The sequence below is a fragment of the Pristiophorus japonicus genome, chromosome 6 (genome assembly GCF_044704955.1).
Source record: "Pristiophorus japonicus isolate sPriJap1 chromosome 6, sPriJap1.hap1, whole genome shotgun sequence".
Classification (NCBI taxonomy): domain Eukaryota; kingdom Metazoa; phylum Chordata; class Chondrichthyes; family Pristiophoridae; genus Pristiophorus; species Pristiophorus japonicus.
This window is the reverse complement of record NC_091982.1, coordinates 146,213,489-146,229,327: the sequence shown is the minus strand read 5'-3', so window position 1 is coordinate 146,229,327 and position 15,839 is coordinate 146,213,489. Positions and strand designations below refer to the sequence as shown.

Here is a 15,839-nt window from a genome sequence, read left to right as displayed (position 1 = left end):
TGATTCTCCTTGAAAGTGCACTGGATATACATTCTTTCCATATAATCGTGCAAGTTTTGGACCAATGAGTGGTTTTAGTTAGTTACATAAGATAGATAAATAGGTAACAGTGAGATATATATTTCTCAGTGTCCCATGATACATAGTGAAGGCACAACGTGCTTTCTCAATATAGTGTCTGAACTGGTTTACTTCCTGTATCCGCAAGCTAGACTAAAGGCCCTTTGCTAAAGACACTGCCCCAGGCTGGAGGTATTCTTCGTTGAGGCCACATTGCGCCAAAATCATGTACCCTGGTAAAAGCGCCTTTTTAAATTCAAACGAGCTTTCTCTCTGCCTAACCCCAATGGCTGGTGAGTTCGGCTACTGGTACCTCTTTATAATTCCCACTTGACTTCTACTAACTAAGCTGTCTTGGACAATGAAATCGCTAGTCATTTGGCCCTTAACTTACCATAGTTTTTGGAGCCGGCCCAACAAAACCTCAGTCTGAAACCTTCCTGCCACCCTGACTTGTGTTAGGTGGAAGAAGCCCATGTGTACCATGCAGTCGGCAGCAGACTGTGCTGTATTAATTAAGCTTGCACCTCTTTGTCCAACCCTGGCATCCTCTTTGCTAAGATTTGTAAGTCTGCTTATCTCCATTTTTAATTAGGTTGATAAATTAAATAGAGAATTCTTGTTCCGGTAGATCCCAACTTTGGCTGCTGTAGGCTTGTGTTTTTGTTGCTTGATTCCAGACACTTTTTTGGCTTTTGTTTCATTACATCTAAATGATCTTGCTTCTAGCAACGAAGATACAACTTCAACACTGCATGGATCCTAGGATTGATTGTCAGCAGTCATTCACAGTGCTTGCTACAATAATACTGAGACATTTTCAGCTAAATCTCCCAAGTTTGATCTTGAGATGCTGTTCTTTTGTCCCAGTATCTAACTGTCTCAAGTGGTGGTATTCAGGCTAACGCATTGAGTGAATTGCATTTGCAAACTCCAGAACTGTCCACATTGTATGAGCCCAAGTGCCATGGACCCAGATACGTTTTCATGACAGTCAAGTTGGATCTTCATACAATGTGGCCAGCTCTGCTCTTCAAAATCTAAATCTGCAATGAGTCAATGTGGACACACATATAGTGAGCTATGTAAATAAGTAGGAAAGCAATTATTCCCAACTATTGTTACATAATGAAATGCAGTGTGCAGCCGTAAACATTTTCGTAATATTGGGCTTCCTTTATAGATGCCTGTTTTGTTTCTCTGCAGAATCCAATATCGACGACGCTTCCAGAAAGCGTGGGCTGTCGTACAAGACTGATTTCCTCAAAATCCAATTCTTCATTAGTCACCAAGAGAGTCAAATTGACTTCCCGCAACCCCAGCCATGTGGGAGATATACAAAGGTAAGTAGAAGTACAAAGGGATACCTAACCCAGCTACATGTGGGTCATCTAAGGGATCATTTTTTTATTTATTCCTGCATGAAGCAAAAGTAAGCGTGAGTTGTGAATGAGGAAAATCGCTATCGGTACCGTCTCTTAAAATGTGGCTGCCCATTCCATAAAGGTGTTTCCCATATTTTTCTTTTGCTCCAATTAGGTTTTTTAGGTTAGATTGTTTCCTTGTGTTTATAGTGATGTTCAAACCTGCTGTGTGGTGTGGAACGTTGAGATGCAGTGCAAAGTGTCTGATGCTTATCCTTCTCCAGCGTAGACTTAGTCTGACTTGGCTGGTTTCTGAGCACGGTGTGATCAGGAAAGACATAGAAACATAGAAAATAGGTGCAGGAGTAGGCCATTCAGCCATTCGAGCCTGCACCACCATTCAATAAGATCATGGCTGATCATTCCCTCAGTACCCCTTTCCTGCTTTTTCTCCATACCCCTTGATCCCCTTAGCCGTAAGGGCCATATCTAACTCCCTCTATATCCAATGAACTGGCATCAACAACACTCTGCGGCAGGGAATTCCACAAGTTAACAACTCTGAGTGAAGAAGTTTCTCCTCATCTCAGTCCGAAATGGCCTACCCCTTATCCTAAGACTGTGTTCCCTGGTTCTGGACTTCCCCAACATTGGGAACATTCTACCCACATCTAACCTGTCCCGTCCCATCAGAATCTTAATGTTTCTATGAGATCCCCTCTCATCCTTCTAAACTCCAATGTATAAAGGCCCAGTTGATCCAGTCTTTCCTCATATGTCAGTCCAGCCATCCCGGGAATCAGTCTGGTGAACCCTCACTGCACTCCCTCAATAGCAAGAACGTCCTTCCTCAGATTAGGAGACCAAATGTTCTTATGTTATGTAAAACTGAACACAATATTCCAGGTGAGGCCTCACCAAGGCCCTGTACAACTGCAGTAAGATCTCCCTGCTCCTATACTCAAATCCCCTAGCTATAAAGGCCAACATACCATTTGCCTTCTTCACTGCCTGCTGTACCTGTATGCCAACTTTCAATGACAGACTGAGCCATGACACCCAGGTCTTGTTGCACCTCCCCTTTTCCTAATCTGCCAACATTCAGATAATCTGTCTTTGTGTTTTTGCCCCAAAAGTGGATAACCTCACATTTATCCACATTATACTGCATCTGCCATGCATTTTCCCACTCACCTAACCTGTCCAAGTCACCCTGCAGCCTCTTAGCGTCCCCCCTCACAGCTCACACCGCCACCCAGTTTAGTGTCATTTGGAGATATTACACTCAACTCCTTCATCTAAATCATTAATGTATATTGTAAAGAGCTGGGATCCCAGCACTGAACCCTGCGGTACTCCACTAGTCACTGCCTGCCATTCTGAAAAGGACCCATTTATCCCGACTCTCTGCTTCCTGTCTGCCAACCAGTTCTCTATCCACGTCAGTACATTACCCCCATTACCATGTGCTTTGATTTTGCACACCAATCTCTTGTGTGGGACCTTGTCAAAAGCCTTTTGAAAGTCCAAATACACCACATCCACTGGTTCTCCCTTGTCCACTCTACTAGTTACATCCTCAAAAAATTCCAGAAGATTTGTCAAGCATGATTTCCTCTTCATGAATCCATGCTGACTTGGACTGATCCTGTCACTGCTTTCCAAATGCGCTGCTATTTCATCCTTAATAATTGATTGATTCCAACATTTTCCCCACTACTGGTGTCAGGCTAACCGGTCTATAATTACCCGCTTTCTCTCTCCCTCCCTTTTTAAAAAGTGCTATTATATTAGCTACCCTCCAGTCCATAGGAACTGACCCAGAGTTGATAGACTGTTGGAAAATGATTACCAATGCATCCGCTATTTCTAGGGCCACTTAAGTACTCTGGGATGCAGACTATCAGGCCCCGGGGATTTATCGGCCTTCAATCCCATCAATTTCCCCAACACAATTTCCTGCCTGATAAGGATATCCTTCAGTTCCTCCTCCTCACTAGACCCTCGGTGGCCTAGTACTTCCGGAAGGTTATTTGTGTCTTCCTTCGTGAAGACAGAACCAAAGTATTTGTTCAATTGGTCTGCCATTTCTTTGTTCCCCATTATAAATTCACCTGAATCCAACTGCAAGGGACCCATGTTTGTCTTCACTAATCTTTTTCTCTTCACATATCTATAGAAGCTTTTGCAGTCAGTTTTTATGTTCTTGGCAAGCTTCTTCTCGTACTCTATTTTCCCCCTCTTAATTAAACCCTTTATCCTCCTCTGCTGAATTCTAAATTTCTCCCAGTCCTCAGGTTTGCTGCTTTTTCTGGCCAATTTATATGCCTCTTCCTTGGATTTAACACTATCCTTAATTTCCCTTGTTAGCCACGGTAGAGCCACCTTCCCCATTTTTATTTTTGCTCCAGACAGGAATGTACAATTGCTTTAGTTCATCCATCTGATCTTTAAATGTTTGCCATTGCCTGTCCACCGTGAACCCTTTCAGTATCATTTGCTAGTCTATTCTAGCCAGTTCATGCCTCAAACCATCGAAGTTACCTTTCCTTAAGTTCAGGACCCTAGTTTCCGAATTAACTTTGTCACCCTCCATCTTAATAAGGAATTCTACCATATTATGGTCACTTTTCCCCAAAGGGCCTCGCACAACAAGGTTGCTAATTAGTCCTTTCTCATTACACATCACCCAGTCTAGGATGGCCAGCTCCTTAGTTGGTTCCTCGACATATTGGTCTAGAAAACCATCCCTAATACACTCCAGGAAATCCTCTTCCACTGCATTGCTACCAGTTTGGTTAGCCCAATCAATATGTAGATTAAAGTCACCCATGATAACTGCTGCACCTTTATTGCATACATCCCTAATTTCTTGTTTGATGCTGTCCCCAACCTCACTACTACTGTTTGGTGGTCTGTACACTACTCCCACTAGCGGTTTCTGCCCTTTGGTATTCCATAGCTCCACCCATACCAATTCCACATCATCCAAGCTTAATGTCCTTCCTTACTATTGCATTAATTTCCTCTAACTAGCAATGCCACCCCGCCTCCTTTTCCTTTCTGTCTATCCTTCCTAAATATTGAATACCCCTGGATGTTGAGTTCCCAGCCTTAGTCACGCTGGAGCCATGTCTCCGTGATGCCAATTACATCATACCCGTTAACTGCTATCTGCGCAGTTGATTCGTCCACCGTATTCCGAATACTCCTCACATTGAGGCACAGAGCCTTCAGGCTTGTCTTTCGAACACACTTTGCCCCTTTAGAATTTTATTGTAAGGTGGCCACACCGAATGTGGAAAGCCGACACATACTACGGGACTAAATTTAGGAATAAGATGGGTAATTGAAGATCAACATAGAAGTACACTACTTGTTTGGGCTTAGTGGTTTATCCAAAGAAGATGGCATTATCTGGTACAGAATTCTGTTAATTTCTAGCTATAAATTGGAATTAGAATCAACAACGGCTTGCATTTATATATTGCCTTCAATGTCGAAAGTAGTAACAAGGTGCTTGATAGAAGCGCAATTAGACAAAAATCTTTGCCAAGTCAGAGAAGACGATCTTGCGAGGGGTGATAAAGTCTTGGTCATAGTGATGGCTATTCTGGAGGGTCTTAAAGGAGGAAAGAGAGACAGAGAGGTTTAGGGAGGGTATTGAGGGCTGAATGCACAGCCGCCAATAGTGTATCGAAAGGAGTCAAAGTTGGAGGAATGCAGATCTGTAGGGCTGGAGATGGTTCGAGCGACAAGGAGGTATAAGGCTATGAAGCTATTCAAACATGAGGATAAGAATTTTAAATTGGAGACGTTGTGTTGTGGGGTGGGGGGAGGGGGGTGAAGCAGGGGGACAAAAGGGCGTGTAAACAGGAGGTCGGATACAAGCAGCAGAGTTTTAGATAAACTGAAGCTTATGGAGGATAAAAGGCTAGCCAGGAGAGCATTGGAATAGTCCAATCTAGAGGTGACAAAGACATGAATATGGATTTCAGCGGTAGCTGTACTGAGGCGGGTAATGTTGTTATGGAGGTGGAAGGAAACAGTCTTTGTGATGGATAGAATATGGGTTTGCAAGCTTGGGATCAACGCCACGGTTATGAACGGTTATCTTCAACCAAAGATAAGCCAGGGAGGGGAATGTAATTGGTGAGGGTATGGGGTTTGTGGCGATGGCCGATGGTGTTGGTCTTGACTATGTTTAACTGGAGGAACTTGTGCTTTATCTAGGACTGGATGTTAGACAAGGGTGATAATGATGGTGGAGGGATAGATAGATAGAGATGATGGGGATGTAGAGCTGGATGTTGTTGGTGTAACATAGAAACATAGAAAATAGGTGCCGGAGTAGGCCATTCGACGCTTCGAGCCTGCACCACCATTCAATATGATCATGGCTGATCATTCACCTCAGTACCCCTTTCCCGCTTTCTCTCCATACCCCTTGATCCCTTTAGCCGTAAGGGCCATATCTAACTCCCTCTTGAATATAGCCAATGAACTGGCATCAACGACGCTCTGGGACAGGGAATTCCACAGGTTAACAACTCTGAGTGACGAAGTTTCTTCTCATCTTAGTCCTAAATGGCCTACCCCTTATCCTAAGACTGTGTCCCCTGGTTCTGGACTTCCCCCAACATCGGGAACATTCTTCTTGCATCTAACCTGTCCCGTCCCGTCCGAATCTTGACGTTTCTATGGGATCCCCTCTCGTCCTTCTAAACTCCAGTGTATAAAGGCCCAGTTGATCCAGTCTTTCTTCATATGTCAGTCCAGCCATCCCTGGAATCAGTCTGGTGAACCTTCGCTGCACTCCCTCAATAGCAAGAACATCCTTCCTCAGATTAGGAGACAAAAACGGAACACAATATTCCAAGGCCCTGTACAACTACAGTAATACCTCCCTGCTCCTATACTCAAATCCCCTAGCTGTGAAGGCCAACATACCATTTGCCTTCTTCACCGCCTGCTGTACCTGCATACCACCTTTCAGTGACTGATGAACCATGACACCCAGGTCTTGTTGCGCCTTCCCTTTTCCTAATCTGCCACCATTCAGATAATATTCTGCCTTCGTGTTTTTGCCACCAAAGTGGATAACCTCACATTTATTCACATTATACTGCATCTGCCATGCATTTGCCCACTCACCTAACCTGTCCAAGTCACCCTGCAGTGTCTTAGCATCCTCCTCACAGCTCACACCGTCACCCAGTTTAGTGTCATCTGCAAACTTGGAGATATTACACTCAACTCCTTCATCTAAATCATTAATGTATATTGTAAAGAGCTGGGGTCCCAGCACTGAGCCCTGCGGCACTCCACTAGTCATTGCCTCCCATTCTGAAAAAGACCCGTTTATCCCGACTCTCTGCTTCATGTCTGCCAACCAATTCTCTATCCACGCCAGTACATTACCCCCAATACCATGTGTTTTGATTTTGCACACCAATCTCTTATGTGGGACCTTGTCAAAGGCCTTTTGAAAGTCCAAATACACCACATCCACTGGTTTTCCCTTGTCCACTCTACTAGTTACATCCTCAAAAAATTCCAGAAGATTTGTACATGTGTAATCTGGACACATGTCTTCGAATCATGTTGTCAAAGGGATGTATGGAGATGAGGAGGAGGAGAAGGCTAAAGGTGGATCCTTGAGGGACTCCTGAGTTAACAGTTTGTGGGGTGGGAAAAGAAGCCATTGCTGGAAATACTCTGACTATAGGTCGATAAATAAGAGTGGAACCATACAAGGGTAGTCCCACTGAGCTGAACAACAGAGGAGAGGCATTGGAGGAAGATGATGTCATTGACTGTCGGGGGCTGTGGAGAGGGGGACAAGGTAAGTCCCATAGGATGGCATTTGATTTTTAACAATCATTGGAATGGGGGCGTCAATGGCAAGGCTGGTATTTATTGTGTATCCCAATGTTGAGCAGGTGGTGGTTGGCCTTGAACCACTGCAATGTGTATGGTGAAAGTGCTCCCACAATGCTGTTGGGTATGGAGTTCAAAGATTTTGATCTAGTGACGATGTTCGATAATATGTCTACGTCAGGATGGTGTGTGTCTTGGAAGGGAACTTGTGGTGATGGTGTTACCACAGACATACTGCCCTTGCCCTTCTGAGTTTTGGAAGGGTTTGGGAGGTACTGCCAAAGAAGCCGTGGCAAGTTGCTGCAGTGCAACCTGTAGATAGTCACACTGCAGCGGTGTTATGTCGGTGGTAGATGTTTAAGCGAGTGGATGAAATACCGATAAAGTGGACTACTTTCTCTTTGATGGTGTTGGAGCTGCACCCATCCAGGCCAGTGGAGAGTATTCCATCACACTCCTAACTTGTGACTTGTAGATGGTGGAAAGGGTTTGGGGAGTGGGAGTTGAGCCACTCATCACACAATACCCAGCCTCTGACCTCGAGTAACCATGTCCTTTATGTGACCAGTCCAGTTGAGCAATCCATTTTCTTAGTGTAATCTCTAAGCTTGGGAAAACTAATGCTTATTTCTTTGTTAATGTGGCTGGCGGAGTGGGATTGTTCTTGTTTGGTTCTACTCTTGCCTATCCAATTGTTGCCAGTGCATCTCCAACAATGGCATATTTTCCTGCCCCATGCACTGTTGCCTCTAGAGACCCCCAAGAATCTACTATTGGCCCTCTCTTATTCCTCATCCACAGGCTTCCCCCCCCACCCCACCCTCATGTGACATCATCCAAAAACATGGCATCGGGTACCACTGACAACATCCAGCTCTCTCCCTCTCGACCACTCCACCGCGCCTCTCGATTGCTCCACTGCCTTTGTGTTGTCAGACTGCTTGTCCAATATCCAGTACTGAATAAGACACCATTTCCAGTTAAACATTGGGCAAGACAAATGCCATAATTTTCGGTCCCTTACACAAACACCACACCCTTGCCACCGATTCCATTTCCCACCTCTACCACTGTCTTGGATTGCAATTGACTGTTCACAACATTTGTGTCCTGTTTGATCCAGAGTGAGATTCCAACCCCATATAGATTTTATTCGCTTAAAAATCTAGGCTGACACTGATGGTGTGCTGCACTATTTGAGGTGCCATCTTTCAGATGAGACGTCAATCCGAGGCTCCGTCTGCTCTTTCAGCTTGGCGTAAAAGATCCCATGGCACTATTTGAAGAAGAGCAGGGGAGTTATCCCCAGTGCCCTGGCCCTTAATCAATATTATTAATACAGATTATCTGTAAGAATTAGGAACAGGAGTAGGCCATCTAGCCCCTCGAGCCTGCTCCGCCACCCAACAATATCATGGCTGATCTGGCTGTGGACTCAGCTCCACTTAACCGCCCGCTCCCTGTAACCCTTAATTCCCTTATTGGTTAAAAATCTATCTATCTGTGATTTTGAATACATTCAATGAGCTAGCCTCAACTGCTTCCTTGGGCAGAGAAGTTATGTGGGTGTTCACACTGTCTTTGATTCTGCTACAGGTTTATATTGCTGGCATTTGTGCTAAAAGTAGTACTCTTGGAATACAAGCTTGTTACTAGAAATGTTATTTCATTTTAACTTTTCTTTTTAGATACTTATCTCCCACTTCACAAAAGAATAGAGTAGCTGAAACCAGTAGACCGAGAAACAATGCCTCTGTTACAGTAAGTGTTTTTGAGATCGATGAGCATTTTACATCGTATGCAAAAGCTAAGGAGAGGGCAAACTCCCATGTGAAATGTGGGCCCCAGAATTGCAATCGTTTCCTACTGTTACAAATTGAGGTCTGCTGCAGTTACCTCCTAGGGTTCAGTGGAGTCAGCTATTGTTGTGAATTGGCTTGAACAGCCCTGTGTCTACTTGTACAGTAACAGCACCCAGGAGTGTAACAATGAAATTCCATTGTGATGGACCTGATCTGACATTTTTGCATGAATACTCCTTCAATCTCGATGAAGGCAGAATCGGGAGATTTTTGGTTCAGTTTGTAAGTTCCTTTATTCCACAGTAAATTCAAATATACAGAACAATGGATATGATCAGAATAGTTTTGTTCAAGCAGTGCAAGTTATATTGCCATTGTGACACAAAATAGAACATGTGATACTACCCCCACTTTGGTGGGTTGGCTTACTTAAACAGAATAATCTCTCTGCACCTTGAGAAAACCACTCTCGCTCTCTCTGGGGCATTTTACTTCCTGTGGAGCTCTTTCCAAAAACTGGATTGCTCTCCCTGGTGCCTGTGTTCTGTTTTATTTATAATTAGGTTGAGATCAAAATCCTCAACACTATGGGTAAAAGGTGTTTATCCCTCTGAGATATGCCACTGAATTGTATGGTGTCTGGGGGAGAAACTACAAATTAGTATATTTAAGGACCTTTAGTCTGATTTTTGGATTATTATTACAGCATGGGGCTCTCCTGGAAAAACAAGCACCTTTTTTTAAAGGAGTGTTTAACTTGAAGCATGTTTTACAACACCTCGTATCTGGATTCTTTCTATGGGAAAGGGGTCAAAAATCAAAAAACATGACCACTTCCCATTGTAAAGGATACCTGATTTCCCAATGGATAGCCACCGAAGTTATAACAGATCCCCTTTATTGGGAAAGTGTCCTGGAAGTAAATGGAGCTGATGTGGAAACATTTCTATAAATGTCAGTAGAATCTCCGTTATACTAGGTGTAACTTCTGAGATGGCACATCTTGCCTTGTGCATGGACACTCAACTGCCTACTGGAGGATGGCTGGGTTGCTATCACAGCGGGGAAAGTTTCACACCTGAGTTGAAGCCAGTAACGGAGAAAAGCAGGCACGAGTGCAGCCAATGGCACTCCTCTGTTCAACAATGTGGTCTATAAAGTTGCCTTCAGGTTAAGGCCATCAGTTCCCAGAAAGTCAAAGTGGAGAGTCAGCCCCCCAAATATGTCCTCTGATTACAGCTGGGTCTCCATATTACACACTGCCTCCAGATTGAACAGTAAAAAGAGAGTGACATACGAGGGCTGTTTTTCCTAAATGGGCACAATAGGTTGTGTGGCAGTACTTTGAGCACCATCAACTCCATATCCCAGCAGTAGCATAATATCACTTATCGTTTCTTTCTAAAGCATTACTTTTTTGGGGGTTCATGGTAAACTTCAGATCAGATATAAAACCAATGAGAAAATGAATTTGAGTAGTGCAAGACCTCTTGCTTTCAATTGCATTAAAACGTTGGTCAAATATTGTACTGTATTAACTCCTGAAGACATTTGAATAGTCTGCAAACTTTTGACGTTCTAATCTGTTTTTATTCAGGAGAATGCTGATGCAGACGACATAATTTCAAGCAGTTGCTCAATTGTAAGTATTTGTTCTTTTGATTGTGAAGATGACGAGGAGCAGGAGCCAGTCTCCAGTTCAACTCAGTCAGCATTAGCCCAGTGTTTTAAAGGAACTCCCACTGCAGCCATCACAGGTCATCAGCAAATAGACAAGTGTACCGATGAGCAGAGCTCAGAGGACCATGACAATGAGATGGTGAGAGTTTGCGGCGGTGTATGGAAGGGCAGAGAGAGGTGCAAGGAAGAAGTAGCACTTGCCGAATTGGAGGTAAATTTCATTAATAGCAATGGTGAAGATGATCTCTTAAATTCTGCAATTGTGCCAATTTTAAATCATAAACTTGATGATTATGCGTACACGAGTGCAAGCCATTGTGATTTAGATGGTGTAGACAGTGCAACAGTGCACTGTGATGAAGGCATTGCATTAAAACCAAAGCCAACCCAAGATCAAGGCACCAAACACCAGATTGTGAACCAAGCTCCCATTCCATTGAAAACAGCTGTGAAAAGAAAAACATGGAATTCCTCTGGAGATGAAGAAACTTGCTTTGCTGTTAAAAAGAGAAAAGTTTCTCCTAATGTCCACAATGAGCTCACTGAAAGCACTCCACTTTCCAATGGAATCTCCCATGAAGAGCAACTCAGCGATTGGGAGAAAAACCAATCTGAAAAGCACAGGATGGAAGAGCAGGACCGACTGTTGGCGTTACAGCTACAGAAGCAACTTGACCAAGAGACACGGGCTGTTAACAGACAAAGAGGATCACCTGATGAATATCTGCTTCGCACCAACAGATCAACTCCAACAAAATGTGAGAAAAGGGTGCTTGCTAAAAAACAAAACCCATTGGCAAGACCAAGGGGCCGTCAAACTTCCAGAAAGTTGCAGAAATCAAAGTCCAGCACCTCACGACTCTGCAACGGGCAAACAACGCTCACCGATTCTTCACCGACAAAAAGCCAGCGGAAAGATAGAATCTGGCAGCATCCAGCAAGCCAGCGTAAAAGTCAAAGGCCCCTGTGTCAGAGACCAGTTAATTGCATGGATGCCCACTCTGCAGCATTGGTCAATGAGCTGAGAAACAGTAAAAAAACAGCAGACTATAGTTGAAATGTTCCAGAAACATGGCACGAAGTAACAGGCACATGCCAACATTCAACCATGATTTGGATTGCCAGAAATCATTGATTTGTTTAATGTGGCTTTCAAACTTATGTCGGGTATAGAGTTCTTCACAAGCTTCTGTCTTTATACTTCATTGTTTAAAAAATGAAATGTCTAAATCTGTATATCACTCTTTATTTGCACTTGTTTAACACTAATAAAAAGAGATTTTTGTGGGGGATGATTCAAAGAAGTTAATAATAAGGAAAGAAAATTACATTCTGGAAATCTTAAATAAAGACAGAAATGCTGGAATTCCACAACTGCTTTAGTGTAGAGAACAGATTAACATTTCCAGTGTAGATTCTGTCGCACCGGAAGGTAGTGGATCTGAACAAAACATCAGCGGCGGGGAAGGAGCAAGAAAGATAATTGATTTAATACCCAAACAGATGTTTTTTTTGTTCTGAAAAAGCAATTTCAAAATTGGGGGTGGATGAATTGTCGAACTCTCATCTGAGTTAGAAGGTTGTGGATTCAAATACCACTCCAGAAACTTGAACACTCAATTGAGACTGGTATTTCACTTCAGTACTTAAGGGAGTGCTGCATTCTGAGGTGCCATCTTTCAGATGAAACATTAACACCAAGACTCTGCGTACTCAAATGGATAGGACGCAGGAGATGAGGATGGTGGGATTGAGAGTGGAATGATGAGGAGTGGGTGCTTGGGACAGGTGATGGTAGGCGAAAGAATGAAAGGGCAAGAAAGGGGAGCGTGAGAGTGGGATCAAGGTGGTGGTAGGCAAACAGGCGAGGGGTGTGAAAGATCGGCTGCCCTGGGTGGGGAATTGAGAACATTAAATTGCCTTTTGCAGTAGTTTAAAGAACAGGGGAAAAAGGAAATTTCCTGTGCAATTCAAAAGCTGGTTACTCGCCTCCAGCAACAACCTGCCTTTGAAGTGGGGTACCCTGAAGAATGTTCTTGGGTGAATGCCCTGTTCTTAAAACTGGAACTATATTCAAATAAGGGGGTTCCCATGTCATGGAAAGCCCGTGAGGAGATCCTGCCCACTCACTTCCAAAACAGTGAAAGCCAGGAGGCAGCTTTTCAAGTTACCTTTCACAAGATAATTATAAAGCCCACATTAGTTCATCCAGCCAGAAAACACTGCCCCCTGTTGCAGTATCCAATTGTTAAGTGCGTCTAGGATTTTCATCTCCTCCACTCTATCTGGGCGTTCACTCCATATAGTGGTAATTTTGCATGAAGAGTTTACAGATTGTAAGAGCGAAAAAACTTAATTAGGGGTAAAGTAATTCAGTGTAGTTAAAAGTATAAAGCAAGAAAGGCTGAGTGAACGGTTTAAATGCGTTCATGGTAGAATTGCTGAATCCCACATCCCAGTAATTAGGTTGAAACACAGAAGGTCAGAGAAATTCTCTTAGGAGATAAGAACACCCACAAGATTTATGTAGACAGCTCACACAAATAATGAGAGGAGGCCAAGATGTTCCAGCCACAGGAGATAACGGGGACAATGCCTCTTTTTAAGCAGAGTAACCAGACATCTGCCAAGGACAAGTTAGCCTGGGAAGACGTTCCCAGAAAAGTAACACAACCTGCAGGGGCTGTTCCCTCGCAACAGCCGTCAGAATTGAATGTACCAATAGAATCATTAGAAATTACTGCAACCAATAAAATTAATGTAACTGCAGTAACCAGTGACATTGCTGAAAACTGTATGAACCAATGTATTAGTAGGTGGGCGGGAACTGGTGACAAATAAGCAATGGAACACTTCCCTGCCTGGTTTCTGTATTTCGACTCCAAACTGTAATTGCACAGCTTGTCCTGTGAGACCCGGAGCAGAGCAACCAGTGAGCACACTGTTGCAACCGGCTCTCCCTTGATTAATCAGGTTTAATAAACCATTCTTTTCTCTATATATAGACTTTTCCTTGTCGAGTGTTATATTTTTAATACTCCAACATTTTGGCGTCACTAACAGGATACAAGGGGCAGCTTACAGACGAGCGTATACGGACCCATCACGAGTGAGTATATTTTTACCACTCATAATCTGATGTGAGCCGTTATGAAACATGTCTGTTGCCCGGGGTACTTGAATCTGTGAAAGCTCTGTTATGGTGTAAAAGACTTGGGGGAATTAGTGTCTATCGTGACTTCCTATCATAAGATATCGATGTGAGTACTGCCTCTAGGTTTAAGGGGAACCGGGTAGAGGGACAATCAGTATCTAGAATACAGTTTAAATTGATTTTAAAAGTCGCTGACACCGTAGATGAAGTGAAACCAAGTAGGGAGATGGTCAGTATCTGAGAATACAGTGACACCGACATAGGAGTAGACGTACTAAAAACAGAGTATGGCGTGTAAAGATATGCTGGACACTGCTCTCTTATGGGGAGGCCGAGTAGATATTTTTCGGACGGCCATAAAAAAAACCTGATGGTGACTATGTTAAGTGACGGATGGATCCAAAAATAGAGCCGGCCAAACAATAGAATTAATAAGCTTTGTTGAATGAAAAAAGACCTATGAATGTCTGTCTTTGAATGAAAAGTGCTTGTGTGATTTTTGACTGCAGAATATTGGAGGTGGGAAATGATGAATTTTTTATGTCTGAAAGCCTGTTTGGAAAAAAATGGTGGAACTGTGTGTTTGTTTTCGCTCCACCCAATTTTTCGGACAAAAAGTTGAAAGTTTTTAACCCTTTGTAGTGTTGTCCTAGATGTGGGAAGTTTTAAAGTGTGAACCTAGAATTGAATTACATTTTAAGTTAGAACCGCGGATGTGGATTTATTTTGATGGGAAATGCACCAAGGATAGGTTTGTTTAACAAAAGATTAAAAAATTCATGGTCCTGTTTTTTTTTAAATTCGACTCACTTGTCAAAAGAAAACATTTAATCATTGATCAGATTCAGTTGAAAGGCAATAAATTTAGTCTAGGAATGAGCTAAAGAACAGGGAAGAGAAATTTTAATGCCTTTTTTAAAAAGCCTGTGTGTGGGTCTCGGGGCTAGGGAAGTACGCCCCCATTTTCCTTTCTGTAAAACCTTGACGTGAAAGCTTCTAGCTCAGTAAAAAGAGTTTTAAATAAAAGATTGGCAGTACAATATTTGCATTGGGATTTTGAGATATTTCAGGTGATTCTCCTTGATAAATATTTTGGTTGTATTGGAAAATCTTGGGTTTGGAAGCTATTTTTAATAAAAGTACACAACTGCATCAGAAGCTGAAGCTTAAAAAGATGTAATTTATGAAATACGGTATTGCAATATATCTTGAAGTTACAGAGCAAAAGATTTTCTATTTATGCTATTCCTACTTGGATTGGAGTTTTTAATGTTCAGCTTCTAAAACAGAAGTTAGGCACATAATTATAAAACAAGTACTTTGTATTCTGTGAATCACTTAGAAACTATAAGCATAAATGAGAAGTCTGATTTTTTTTTTAAAGTTACGATATTTGACATTTTGTAATCCTACAAAAGGGGAGCAGAAATTAGAATGGGAACAGTGAAGAATTAATTTTTGTTGTGAAGGTTTCAAGTACCACTGGTTAAGAAAAGGCGCCACAAAATACTGTGATACATTTAAAATAAAAAAGTTAAATCTGATCTCTTTTTGAAATAAAACAAAGGTTTGGGAACAATCTAGAAATACCTTCGGGGAACAGAGTATGCTGTATACTCGGAAGTAGAGGGAACAACAAACTCCCCTGTTTGGCCCGTGTGAAAGCTGGACGGATCATACCGGAAAACTATTGATTATACTGCCCTCAATAAGGTGACTCCCTGTCAACATCCTATCGTGGCCAGCCAAGTCATAATATTTAATGGATTGCAGAACCAATACAGCGGCTAGTGAAAGGGGGAAAACCATCCTTAGAAGCTTTCGAGTGGGGCCTTGAACAAGAAGCAGCATACGGTAATCTGAAGGAAGCCCAAATGTCAGCTCCAGGGCTGGGACTCC

The 15,839-nt window shown here is 42.8% G+C and overlaps 1 protein-coding gene across 1 annotated transcript in view; it reads left to right on the top strand.

The window, feature by feature from the left end:
• The window catches only part of LOC139265816 (E3 ubiquitin-protein ligase rnf168-like), a 39,123-nt gene extending 27,050 nt beyond the window's left edge, over positions 1-12,073 (top strand). Inside the window, exons 4-6 of the mRNA XM_070883270.1 lie at positions 1,267-1,403; positions 8,993-9,065; positions 10,704-12,073. Coding sequence (XP_070739371.1) covers positions 1,267-1,403; positions 8,993-9,065; positions 10,704-11,843 — 1,350 coding nt within the window. The 3' untranslated portion in view covers positions 11,844-12,073. The remainder of the gene's footprint in view (positions 1-1,266; positions 1,404-8,992; positions 9,066-10,703) is intronic.
• Positions 12,074-15,839: the final 3,766 nt, after the last annotated feature.